At 40.2% G+C, this 14,336-nt stretch overlaps 1 protein-coding gene across 1 annotated transcript in view; it reads right to left on the minus strand.

The window, feature by feature from the left end:
* Window positions 1–14,336, minus strand: part of HHATL (hedgehog acyltransferase like) — a 44,579-nt gene that overhangs the window by 11,297 nt on the left and 18,946 nt on the right. The window contains exons 6-8 of the mRNA XM_063452791.1: window positions 8,678–8,887; window positions 5,757–5,928; window positions 4,482–4,626 (exon numbers count right to left, since the gene is read on the minus strand). Coding sequence (XP_063308861.1) covers window positions 4,482–4,626; window positions 5,757–5,928; window positions 8,678–8,887 — 527 coding nt within the window. The remainder of the gene's footprint in view (window positions 1–4,481; window positions 4,627–5,756; window positions 5,929–8,677; window positions 8,888–14,336) is intronic.

The raw sequence follows: 14,336 nt of genomic DNA on the forward strand, positions 1-14,336 counted from the left end.
GGACAATAAAAAGAACAACACACGCCAGAATACCCATGTCCAAAGAAAACAATACCAAAATACCCATTCTCAACGTCCACATATCACCCAACATCAATTAGAGAGAGGTGACAGAAATACCCATTCCAAACGTCTACATACCACTCAACATCAATTAGAGAGAGATGATAGGAATACTAAATGGGAAAATAGTAGGAAGTCGCCACACACTAATAAAGCAGAGAAATAATCAGACAGAGAACAAAATAGATGGCAGCCACAGAAAAGAACCTACTATAACAAGACTGTCAGACCCCAAACAGGACATAATCGTACACCAATCCATAGGGGACACCAACGCACTAATTACGAACCCACCGAGATTACCACCAAAAATAAGGATCTTAGAAAATATAGCGATGTAGTAAAAGAAGGAACCCAAAGGAAAGAAAAAGAAAAATGTTCCAATGGAGAACCGTCTCACCAATCCCACGATAGATCCAAGGAAGAACCCTCTCACCAATCCCACGATAGATCAATTTCCCAATATAGAGAATCAAGAAGAGAGAATATTGATACATCATCCCCCCCAGATACCCCACCATCACCATCGTTTTTTCGGAGGGACTTAATACAGAACAGAAGGAAGTGGACAGACGACACACAACCATGGGAAATACAGGGGAAAAGACAACGATCAATGGAAGAAGAAGGAGACAGAGAAGAAAGAGGAAAACAACACAGAGAGAAGAGAGGCAAGACATCAATTTAGAAGAAATTTTTAACTTAACCGATAAAACCCTTACTTTAGAACAGGCAAACATTTTTAATAAAGGTCTTAAATTCGCCCCCACAGCCGATTTTAATTCTTTCGATTTTTTTGTTGACATGAATTTGTTTAAAAGAAAATTATGCCTTAAAAAATTTTTTTATAACAAAGAAAATAACGTGCAAGAAGAACAAAATGATGGATACATTCACACATCACTCAAAGCTAAATCCCAGTTCTTTCCAAGACATCTGATTTCAGATGCAATCCAAACCTTTGAAACAATGGTAATGAAGGATGTAGAGAAATTTGGAAAAATCAACAAATATAAACACAATTTATCGATAAAGGGAAAAAAAGCTTTAAAAGAAATTAAAAATAATGACCAATTAGTGATCAAACCTGCTGACAAGGGGGGAGGGACGGTAATTCTGGATAAAGATTCATACATAAAAGAAGCAGACAGAATACTTTCAGATTCCTCGACCTATCAGAAATTAACATATAACCCTACGAATGAAACCATAAAAATCTTTAAGCAGTATGTGGACAAAGGAAAAAACTTAGGAATCCTTACAGACAAAGAGGCAGACTATCTGTGGATAGACAACCCCAAAATACCGGTCTTTTATCTATTACCTAAAATTCATAAAGACGTAACCAACCCCCCAGGAAGACCAATTATATCTGGCATAGATTCAATCTCTACTAGAATTTCCGAGTATATTGATACCATCCTCCAGCCAATTGTCAGAAAAAATCCCACATATCTTAAGGATACTATTCATGTCCTACAGATTTTAGAAAAAATAAAATGGATAGAAGGCAACAGATTAGTCACATGCGATGTAACTGCGCTATATAGTATCATACCCCATAATATAGGAATAGCAGCAGTGAAACATTTTTTAGAAAAATCCGATTTTAAAGAAGAGCAAATACAGTATATCTTGGAAGGAATCTCACTAATTTTAACCCACAATTATTTTTGGTTTGAGAATACTTTTTACCTACAAATCTGTGGAACGGCAATGGGCACCAAATTCGCCCCAAGCTATGCCAACCTATTTATGGCATTTTGGGAAGAAGCATTTGTACTCCAAGGACATCCATGGGGGGCGAGTTTGGTGTCCTATTGCCGTTTCATAGATGATATCTTTTTTATATGGACTGGCACTTTAGAGGCTCTACAAGAATTCATTTTATATCTTAATACTAACAACTATGGAATCAATTTAACTAGCACTTATAGCGAACATAATATTAATTTTTTGGACCTTGATATCAGGATCCAAGATGCCATGATAGTTACCAAAAACTATTTTAAACCAGTGGATGCCAATAGTTATATCGACACCAATAGCTGTCATCATAAACCCTGGCTAAGTAACGCCCCTAGGAGCCAATTTTTAAGGATTCGCCGCAACTGTAAATTAAACAGTGATTATCTAGAGCAAGCCCAGTACATCAAACAGCAATTTATGGAAAAGGGATATAACGAAACATCTTTGAATCAAGACTTAGAAGATGTAGGCAAATTAAAAAGAAGCCAACTTATTCAATACAAACCAAAGAAAATACAAACCAACACTAATGAAGTTCCTTTCATTTGTAACTTTAACGGACACAACAAACGTATACATAAGACCATAAATAAACATTGGCACCTATTAAAAGACGACCCAATTTTATATAAAATTTTACCTTCAAAACCTAGGATCACATACAGAGGAGCAAAACATTTTAAAAATATACTAGTTAAGAGTCACCTAAAACCCACAAAACCTAAGCATTTTATTCAGGATCTTAAAGGATTCTATGGTTGTGGCACATGTCTCCCATGCAGAACAACTAAACAGACAAAAAGACATCTAGAAAATTTGGAGAGTATTATTCAGAAACCGTACACTATAAAAGACCATCTCACGTGCCACTCCAAGGGCATTTTATATCTTCTAAAATGCCCTTGTAATCTGCTCTATGTAGGGAGAACCATTAGACCTCTCAAAGTTAGAATCGCCGAACACATTCGGAACATTAAAAATGGCTTGGAAACCCATAGTGTGTCGCAGCATTTTAAAGAAACTCATAATCAAAACCCAGAGAATTTATTTTTCTGTGCGATTAAGGAAGTGAAACGAGACTGGAGAGGGGGTAATTATATTAAAACATTAGGGAAAGAAGAAATGAAATTTATATATACTTTTAAAACCCTTATCCCCCATGGCCTCAATTTAGATTTTGAGGTTTGCCACTTTTAAATATCCAATTCCTTTCAAAGCAAGTTTTTTATATAAAGGTTTTTGATCTTAAGTCTATTTTGGGAATGTTCTTAAGCTCATTTTATCCTTGCCTTACTATCAGCACTTTTTCATTCATATGTCTTATTCATTTAGTCCCCTTTTTTTATTTTTTTTATTTTTAACCAGATCTACACAGTAATTTTAAAGTGTATAATTTTATATTTCCTGGTCATTTATAGTTTTTCTATATTATATTTACATAAATTTTGTATCCAGAATATACATTTACTATATTTTATTCTTTCCATTCAAACTCCGTTTTGAGAGACTTATCTGTACAATGAAAATTATCCAAAATGGACTGCCAGCTGTTTATGGGACTCATTAAGGGCAAAACGGATTGCCAGCCGAAAATGGAACCAAATAGAACGCAGAAGCACGTCCCAATACAGAGAAATCGGAATCCTAACGTATGCGTTCCACCGTTGGAACGCAAGAGCCGAAACCGGAAATGACTGAACGAATGCGTTCCACCTGTGGAACGCGGAAGTGAAAAATGCCGCGATAGAGCACTCAAGCCGGAAAAAGGGCGCGAAATTGAAACCACATATAAAGAGAACTTACAGCAAGGACCCACAGCAACTGAGGAAGCCTCCATAGGAGGCGAAACGCGTTTTGCTAACAGAGACAATCTCTACAAGATTTCCCTTAATCGTAAGGTCTTGTGTTTTTTATACTTATTGTGCACTTTATTCAATAAAGCACTTTTTACTATTTCAACTCACCTGTGAAAGGACATCACCTTATTCATCACCTCTGGGCAGTAGAAAGAAGGGAGTGGGAACCTAAATCCCACAACGCTGGAAGATTGAGCCTTATTTTATAGGCTCCTGCCTTGTGAGTTTATTTCCATATACTTCCCTGACGTTTATAGGAGATTTTAGACAATATTGCACTATTGTGTGTTCTTTTTGCTTTATCTCCAGGTTGTTTTAAATTCGTTTTAAACAAGAAGATACTCCACCTTATATTGTATGTATATTCTGTTTGTTGTGAGGGCGAAGGGTACTCACTAAGGTGTATGAGAATCTCTTGGTTTATTTTAGCATATGTGTGTTCCACTGGTAATACTGTATTTCTTTTAATACCTTACATACCTGTCCCTTGCTCTCTCCTACGGGCAATACTCTATTCTTTCCTCCAGCTCTGCTTCTCTCCTACCTTTATTTGATTGCTACCTCCTGTCCTGTTGTGTTTTACGCCCCACCTCCTATAGACTGTAAGCTCATTTGAGCAGGGCCCTCTTCAACCTATCGTATTTGTAAATGTCTTCTTATTTGTTAAATCTCCGCCTTTGATAATATTGTAAAGCGCTACGGAATATGTTGGCGCTATATAAATACCAGTAATAATAATAGACCTTCTACCAAGATCGGGAACATGTTTATGTCAGGCTTAACAGATAGCATGAGGGATCTGTAATAACTCACGTTTCTGCAAACACGTAAAGCATGGTGATACACTTAGGTGGTTGAGGAGGGTCGAGGTGATCCAACCTGGAGATGGTGTTTATAACTCCGAACATTACTGCTGCCTTCACCCAGTCATACACGAGGTTTGAATAAGCCAGACCCGCTGTGAGACAAGTAGAGACCAGGTTACCGAGTGCTAGATTTAATTAACCTGTACTGCTAATTACAATGACTAGAAAACTCTTGTATGGCTTGAAATTCATCCACGTAGCTCTGGTAGGGGATGATATCATGGGTCACACACCTCCCGTTCACTAATGGGCCAGCATCAAACATTTATATTGAATTTTATCTTATATCTATAAAAATTATTATACAATATAGCAATTAATAACTTAATTTATTAATGAATAACCCCTTTTCTGTGAAGTTAAAAGTAGTATTACCAACCTTTTCATCCTCCCCGTGCCGGTCTCTCCACAGCTGATCCCGCCTCCATGACTGAGATCACCAATATTGATGATGGGGAAAGTTCAGCCTCCACATGCAAAGTGCGAAGACGGTGTACACTAGTGCTGCACAAAGTGCATCACTTGAGATAGGAAGCACCTGTAGAGGCTGTCTGAGTGACTGTCTCTAGAGGTGTTCCTAGGCTGCAATGTAAACACTGTGTGTGTTTTCTCTGAAACACTATAGTGTCAGGAATACAAACATGTATTCCTGACGCTATAGCACTGGTGTGGCTGTTTAGGTCTCCACAACCCCCGTCTGTGCAGTGAAAATGTGAGTTTAGTTACCTTTTTCCCACGCCGCATCGGTCTCGCCCTATGCAGAGTGTGGAGACCCTGAATGAGGAAGCAATTTAAACACTGCCTTTTCTCTGAAAAGGTAATAGTTACATTGGAAAGCCTGCAGAGACAGGCTATAGCCACCAGAACCCACTATATTAAGCTATACTGGTTCTGGAAACTATAGTGTGCCTTTAACCCCTTAAGGACCAAACGTCTGGAATAAAAGGGAATCATGACATGTCACACATGTCATGTGTCCTTAAGGGGTTAATGTTACTATTTGTCTGATTAATAATCTAAGCATACATTATATTTGTTTGTTAGAGTCTGTCTTCCAGTAATACTGTATGTAAAGTTGCCTGTTACCTTTATTATATAATAGAATATACAGCATATAAGGTAAATATATAACCTCACACTAATAGACAGACTGCCTGCAATCTTTATAGCCTAAGTTTGGGTAAAATGTTAGTAAATACCCAACGTGTTGCACAATACACACCTAGTGACCAGTCTGACAGACGACTCACAACTTTCAGGTCTGTTGGGATGGTCAGGATGTAGAGAAAGTGGAAGAAAACGTCGACTAATATTATAGACAGGAGGTTACTCACAGCCTGGACACGAATGTTCCACATCTCGTTCTCTTTCCGAGTTATGGCCCGGGTGTTAACCTGTAACAGCAATCACATATTACGACAGGTACGCGCACCATAACTAAATGAATGGCATTCAATAAATAGAGTGGAATTGGTTCATTATCTGATTGCCAACTTCAGGGTCTATTAGAATATACCTATAGCCGAGCACGTGGGCACATTTCATAATGGTCTGAAGCCGATATTCTTTCTCCTTAATAAAAAGAGACTGAGGATTCTCACACATTGAAAGATTCATTTCTATTCATCAAACAAACTAAAACACTAACAACTAAACTGTTATTTATATATTTTTTGCCAGTTTTTAATTTGATTCTAAATTACCAAGTGAACATTTGTACTGATAGTACGAACTTTAAAAATGAACCAAAAATGATTTCATACGAGTGATAAAAATCCTTTACAAAAAGAAAGATAATGAGCAGATAATGAGCTGTTTATAACTGGGATACAACTGCATGTTGGGAAATGAGGGACATTGTGCACGTGTTCTGCATTAGGGTTTGGCACACGCCTGGCACGCGGCTGTACGTAAAGGTGTGCGCGCAGTGAATGTATATTTACAGGTTCAGTTTGTTATTTAATATTCAATAGTTACTTTGTCAATTGCTTCCACTCTGCAACCATTATAATCTACAGTATACATTATGGTGTAAATACAGCCTTCTTTGGCACAAATTGCGAATTTACAGGGATATTATTTGCTAAACTGGGAATTGTTTGGAATTCAGAGGGAAATTCAAAAAATTGATTTCAGATTTGAGGCTGAACTTCAGTTATCTATACATAACACTGCAAACTCACTATCAAAGTTATTCAGTAATGTGAACATTTACAGCAAATTCAAAGTCAATTTCAAATTCAAGGTCACAGTAGCCGAATTCTACACTCAGCTCAGCTTTCACTTCGGCCTCTCTGGCCTTAACATCGAAATTCACTTTAAATCCTCCCTTTAGTAAATAACTGTAACCGAATGAAATTCGCACGCTATTGAATAACTCTCTCCAGTTATTAAACACATTTTTAAAGAGACAAATTGTCCAATCTTACAGCAGTTATTCACTAAACAATAACGTGATCTAAAAACTGGACAATTTGGGGCAAAATAGCAGAATTTGAGGCTTTGTTCTTATAATGTCAGCTTACTACACCTCACTCTTTAGTTATTATTGTCTAAATGCTTCACACGGCGGCATGTAGACAGTTGACAAGTCCCTGTTATCCTGTCCTGACGAACAATTCCCACATTAAAAACATAACAGAGCAGGAAGTGACAATTGGCTGCAAGATATAAACTCTGCATGTTTCTACAAGTCTGACATATCTTGGAATATTGGGTTATCACTCCTATTAAGCAGAAAACATTAGGAATTTAGGTAAAATTAAATCATCAATATCATTTTGTATAATCTTTCAAAAGCATAATTTAGATTTAAAATCTCTGGTTTATTTTTTATCCGACGAGAATATACTTTCTAATGGCGATATTTACGGCAAAAGGGAAGCTGCTTTCTCAATCTATACCTTAAAACATTTGTTCTCTAAATGTGTGAAATTGATAGAAACATGGGAGGTCAATAACACTCCAGTCATAATCCAATAAAGATGGGAAGAAGCTTGAAATATTTCTATCGATGACAATGAGTGGACCTCTTCTTTTTATAAAGTGAATAAATATGTACATAGTCTCTCTTTGGTGGAGACTCATTATAAATTGATCAATAAATGGTACGTGGTACCATCTAGATTATCAAAGATGTTTTCGAGTTACGATCAATCCTGCTAGAGATGCGGTGCTGTACCATTGTACCATGCGGTGCAATATGATTGCAATTTTGGGGGTAAAAACAATAAGCAGTTATGTAAAGTCCAATTGTGAACGTGGCTGCAAAGTGTTTGCAAACTACAATAAAAATATTTATCATTTGAAATATATAAAAAAAGAAATCTAAGGTTTATTGGCACAAAACTAATCTGATTAGAAACTGCCTAACCACTCATATTGTCTTCTAATCCTTGTCCGTATCCTGGTAAGAACCTTGTCTTTTCTCCAAGAAACAAAACTCTGATCTTCTTCTAATTAGTCAATTAATGGATCTTGCCCCCTCTATCCTCTTCACTCCTATTTGCTCCCTGATAGTGCAGTACGTAATTTGTCCTCAGTAAGTTAGTATTTGGTTAATTAGTTTCCATCATATCTATTAGTCTACAGACTGATATACTATAGGTCAAACCGATAGCCAACCCAAGATCCCGAGTTGTGACCCCTTGGAGCTGCTGAAAGTACTGTCCTGTTTACAACTTTTCCGAATCACCTCTCCGTTGGAGAAGATATATTATAAAAGTCTAACAGGGATTTATATACTGATTGCTATTTAGTGTCCAATACATAATAATATATTGTAGCTAGTGCCTTGATATTGTTTTACCAGGGTTCTGCCTTTGTTCCTCAGTCCTGGGATCCGTAGAAGATTGTGCTTGTCACTGACTTAATTCATATCAAACATTAATAGATGTAATTGGGAGAACAGCCTTTTTAACAATAGCTGTTGTGTATCAATAGGTGTAAATTCGTGTGCGAGCAGTCTGGACAGAAAGCCGTAGTGCTGTAGATTTGGTGGAGCTGACGTAACTCACAGTAATAATGTGTGGGGCGCCAGGGTATTGTGTCCCAGCCAGATGTGATAACCAGCTGTGCCCTTACCTGGGAAATAATTCAGATGTTTAAAGCAGTTTGCTGATTGGCTGCCACGTGATAGCTCACCTGTTCGTAATACCTGTCAAAGGTCATAATGGGCCCAAAGAAGAAGAAAGGCAGGTAGTAGTTGTACTTGAGAAGCTCCACGGGGGAGTAAAATCCTTCTCTCCGATCGCACGTCTCTAAAGCAAAACTCATGCAGCGCAGTATGGTCAGCCCGTTACCGCCATAAAACAGGATGTCTTGCAGTTTAAATGTTTCGGTGAAGAATTCATTCTAAGATCAAAGGAAACAAAGTGATAAGTCACGGATCCTCGTTATGTGTCTATACTGACCGAGAAGGGCACAACACATAACACGGGCAATCATTCAGAACAAATACTACCACTGTCCCACAGCAACGTTAGAACAACGCGGCAATTAACGTGCATTCTCACTCAATCATTCCGAACAAATCCTACCACCGTCACACAGCAACGGTAGAACAACGCGGCAATTAACGTGCATTCTCACTCAATCATTCCGAACAAATCCTACCACCGTCACACAGCAACGGTAGAACAACGCGGCAATTAACCTGCATTCTCACTCAATCATTCCGAACAAATCCTACCACCGTCACACAGCAACGTTAGAACAACGCGGCAATTAACCTGCATTCTCACTCAATCATTCCGAACAAATCCTACCACCGTCACACAGCAACGTTAGAACAACGCGGCAATTAACCTGCATTCTCACTCAATCATTCAGAACAAATACTACCACTGTCCCACAGCAACGTTAGAACAACAGGGCAATTAACGTGCATTCTCACTCAAACATTCTGAACAAATCCTACCACCGTCACACAGCAACGTTAGAACAACGCGGCAATTAACCTGCATTCTCACTCAAACATTCCGAACAAATCCTACCACCGTCACACAGCAACGTTAGAACAACGCGGCAATTAACCTGCATTCTCACTCAATCATTCAGAACAAATACTACCACTGTCCCACAGCAACGTTAGAACAACAGGGCAATTAACGTGCATTCTCACTCAAACATTCTGAACAAATCCTACCACCGTCACACAGCAACGTTAGAACAACGCGGCAATTCACCTGCATTCTCACTCAAACATTCCGAACAAATCCTACCACCGTCACACAGCAACGTTAGAACAACAGGGCAATTAACGTGCATTCTCACTCAATCATTCCGAACAAATACTACCACCGTCACACAGCAACGTTAAAACATTTGCACTCAAACAAGTTGAGATTTTTAAAGTGAGACTGTCGGTTATTGACTGAAGTGAGTGTTTAGTGTATGGGTAGTCAACCTGGTCCCTACTGCCCACTAGTGGGCGGTTTGGGATTTCAGGTGGGCGGTGGTGGGTTCTGCGGAAAATGCCCAGTGGGCCTCGATGGCCGTGGACCAAGGCCGGCAGTGGAGATCATTTCATCTCCCCTGCCGGCCCATGCAGAGCCAGCCTTGGTGAGGAAATCAAAGCATTTAGTTCCAGCAGAGGGAGGGAGGGGCCTGGCATGCTCTGTGTTCCTGGTGCGAGCAGGCTGGTCGGAGCGTTGCCACGCGTTAACATGGCAACACTGCTGTACAGTGCTGTGCTCGCAGTAGGACAGGAGAGTCAGCCTGCAGATAGAGGAGCTGCACGCTAAAGTGAACATTCCTCCACTGGACCACCAGGGCTTGCAGCATTATGTCCCCCCTCCCTGGTAAAAGGTAAGAAGAAGGGAGGTGAAGACATTAAGATAGATTTTCACAACTCACCCACCTACACACAGCATAGACCCTATGCACCCTTAACACACAAACTTACACTGCCCCCACACAGACTTCCCCTTCACACACACTGCAACAACCCCCTTCCCCCACACACACACTGCCTCCTCACACACTTCCCCCTTCACACACACTACACCCCTCACAAACACACACATTGCCCTCCTCACACACTGCCTTCCTCACACACCCACACACACACACTGCCCCCTCGCACACTGCACCCCTCACACACACACACAGCACCTCTAAGCCACACACTATATCCACACACAATGCCCTCTCACACACTGCACCTCACACACACACACACAAGCATACACTACATCCTTCACACACAAACACACACTGCACCCTTCACACACACTGATACCGGAGAAACTGACGGAAGCCAAGCACAGAGAGATGGACACAGGTTTCTTCAGGAAGGAAGAGATTCTTTATTGGATCACCGATCGGGACTCAGAGGGACTAGCGTCACCAAAATACAGCAAAGTCTGAGTACTGAATACATAGAGTACATTCCTTATATAGCACTGTAGCTCCTCCCACAATTAACTACACCCACACATACCCTTAACCTATTTAATGAATAGAGTCTAAACTCATCCATCCGGTCTAACCACGTGGCTCATCTGATACAAAGGAGAGGGACGCGTAATTCCAGTTCTTACATTCCTGCACCTGGTCAGTACAGTGATGACAGTATCTTAGCTACGTGTTATTAACTAACTGATACTACAAACACATATACATACATATGCCTTGTGGCAATCTTAGCCTGCTAAACTTGTATTTTACTGGAATTACATCACATTCCCCCCTTTGATGCCTCTGATATTTCACAATTACTTGAGGCATCACTTAACCTTGGTTTGCATATACCTCAGGTTACCATGAACCAGACCAGACTTATCTTATGATGTGAATCTTTTAACACTCATCTTCCTGCATAGTTTCTCCCTGATCTAAAGCCTTATACTTATATATGGCCATTATCTATGCAGCAGCCTTCCTCTCTGCTATACTTCCTATCAGGCTTTGCACAGACCTAACTACTAAGGGTATAAGACACGGCAGGAGTAGACACAACATTAAAATTAGTAGGACTCCACCTACCACTGCCTTAAGCCCTCCAAACCACTCATACCAGCTACCAAACCAACTACTTGGATTGTACCCTTTCCATACCTGAGTAGGCACATGCGCTAGTTTAACCATATGGCTAGTAAGCTCAGCTATTGCTTGCCCTTCGTCATCTATTTGAAGACAGCAATTACTTAGGTTAAACTTCCCACATACACCTCCCTCTACTGCCAAAAGGTAATCCAAGGCTAATCTATTTTGGTAGACTGCTGTCCTCATCCTGGTGTTATGCTTCGCTAGAAGATTGAGCGCTTGTGATGTCTCATTTGTGATAATCTCAACCACCGCCTGTAATCTTATAATACGGTTGAGCATATAAATAGGGGTTCTATAACCAAAGGTACCATCCTCAGCCCACGTGGCTGGCCCATAATAATCTATGATACGCTGGGGAGGCCATTCATCATCTTCCCAGGCGCCTATCTCTATGGGTCCCCTTTTCTTCCTATGATTCACATCATACACTTTAACACCTAAAGTCTCACCTGTTTCAATCGGTAACAAGAAGAAGGATGGTTTGAGCATACCCAACACACATGCCCCTTCCCAGTCCTGTGGCAGCTCCGAATAGGCTTTCTTACCACAGATCCATTAAATTGGCATATCTAGCAAACGGGTTAGATGGTTCTGAGACATTTGAAGCTGACCACCAAGTTGTATTCTTTGTATCATCATCATAAGCTTTTTGCCCTAGACAAGTTAATTCTCCTACAGAAGTATTATACATCATTCCTTTCCTTGCTATGCAAACATAACCTATGATGGAGGTCTTTAATCTCCACTCAGATTTACCTCTAACACTCATCTGATAATCGGCTTGTGAAGATATTAATTGGTCAACTGCCTCAGAACCGGACATTACCTCCTTTGCTTCCCAAGGCCATTGGTCTCCCATGTTAGTACCTCCACACACATAGCAGTTGGTAACATTAAGACTACCGGCAATACTTTCAGCTAGATCAATGAACAGGTTTTTAGCATTATGGGGGATCTTATTATCTATACTCATCTCTTCGTAAAAGGAATGGTATACTTGATGAGTCTGGGAGGATACCGTATCAGTCTCTATTCCTATAAACAATAATGTCCCAGGATCTAAACCCGTCCCGTATATTTGAAACCCAAATAAATTTCCATACTTATCTAAGAACTTGTCGGGGTTATTAATGAGTATATGGACTGGGTTGCATTCCATAGACTTACAATAAGGGCTAGTCGGCAACTTAGTCACTATCATGTCTTTATCTACTGTCTGTCCCCAAGTCGCCCACCCCACACAAGACCAATATGGACAAAAGTTATAGTCTTTATTTGGGCATCTAGGACTCACATATTTATTTTTACTACTGGGACAAATATATTTATCATTAGACCCATACGTCCTCTCCCATCTAAGATCCCCACATACATTCCACGGTTTTCTACCACTTGATATCGCCTTACATGCATCAAATAGCAGAACACCCGAAGAATGTACGGATTCTAACACCGTCTTATTAATTAGGGTCCCCTGAGGATCTCCATTCCTGAGAGTCAACCAAATTGTACGAGGTTGATACTCTGGACTGAAGCACTTAGGTTCTCCTACTCCTAAATGGCACACACTATAGTCTATATTTAGGTATCTACATCTTGATACCTCTCCTTTACATTCGTATTGTGAATGCCAAATTAGGGTTTGGGAAATATGGTTACCTGTTCTCGTAGTCTTAATGCATACCTCACAGCTAGGAGTGTCGGTACCTCTACCTTCCTGAATATAAAAACACATATAAATAAACACAATCAAAAGCACTTCTTTCGACGTCTTCATCCTCAGTCTTCGTCCGTGCGATGGAACCTCAGCTTCCAGGATGTGAGGGGCTGCAGGGAATGGAGTTCTGCTCATCTTCACAGGTGTCCCTTCGAGACTTTCCTGGCTTATACACTATGTGATGGTAAGCGGACAGGCTTTATTATGGCCTTCTCACTCACACCTGTAACAATAAAATTTGTAATCCACAATAATTCCTCGTTACTCCGACTGAGTAGTGCGTTTTAACCGGATCTTGCAGGGATTCTCTGGATCTGCTGTAACTTGCCAAGAATCGACTGCTGCTGGTTTAACCCTGGAGTGATGTATCCACGGAGTCACTTCTGCTACTTTTATTGCTGTAGGGGTAGACAAGAGAACAACATAAGGACCTCTCCACTTGGGCCCTAACGGTACATTATTCCACTCTTTAATCCACACTTGATCTCCTGGATGATAACTATGAACAGGGGGATAAATATTCACAGGTAATCTATCTTGTACCCATTTCTGTACCTCCTCCATAGTCTTACCCAACTCTACAACCTGCTGCCGGGTAATTCCTTCTCCCAACTGACTCAAGTCCCCCCTTAAGTTACCAAGTACGGGAGGTGGTCGCCCATACATGATTTCAAAAGGAGAGAGGCCCATCCTTCTGGTAGGGGTACTGCGGATTCGCAATAAAGCTATGGGTAAGAGAACGTTCCACTTAAGTTGGGTTTCCTGACACATTTTAGCCAACTGGTTCTTTATAGTTCTATTCATTCTCTCTACCTTACCAGAACTCTGGGGTCTATATGCAGTATGAAGCCTCCACTTTATACCAAGCATATGAGTCAGTTGTTGTAGGCACTGGTGAACAAAAGCTGGACCATTGTCCGATCCTATAGAACAGGGTAGTCCATATCGGGGTATTATTTCTCGTAGCAGGAATCTTACAACTTCTCCTGCTTTCTCTGTACGAGTAGGACATGCTTCTACCCAGCCTGAATAGGT

This window comes from Pelobates fuscus, chromosome 4, assembly GCF_036172605.1.
Source record: "Pelobates fuscus isolate aPelFus1 chromosome 4, aPelFus1.pri, whole genome shotgun sequence".
Taxonomy (NCBI): Eukaryota; Metazoa; Chordata; class Amphibia; order Anura; family Pelobatidae; genus Pelobates; species Pelobates fuscus.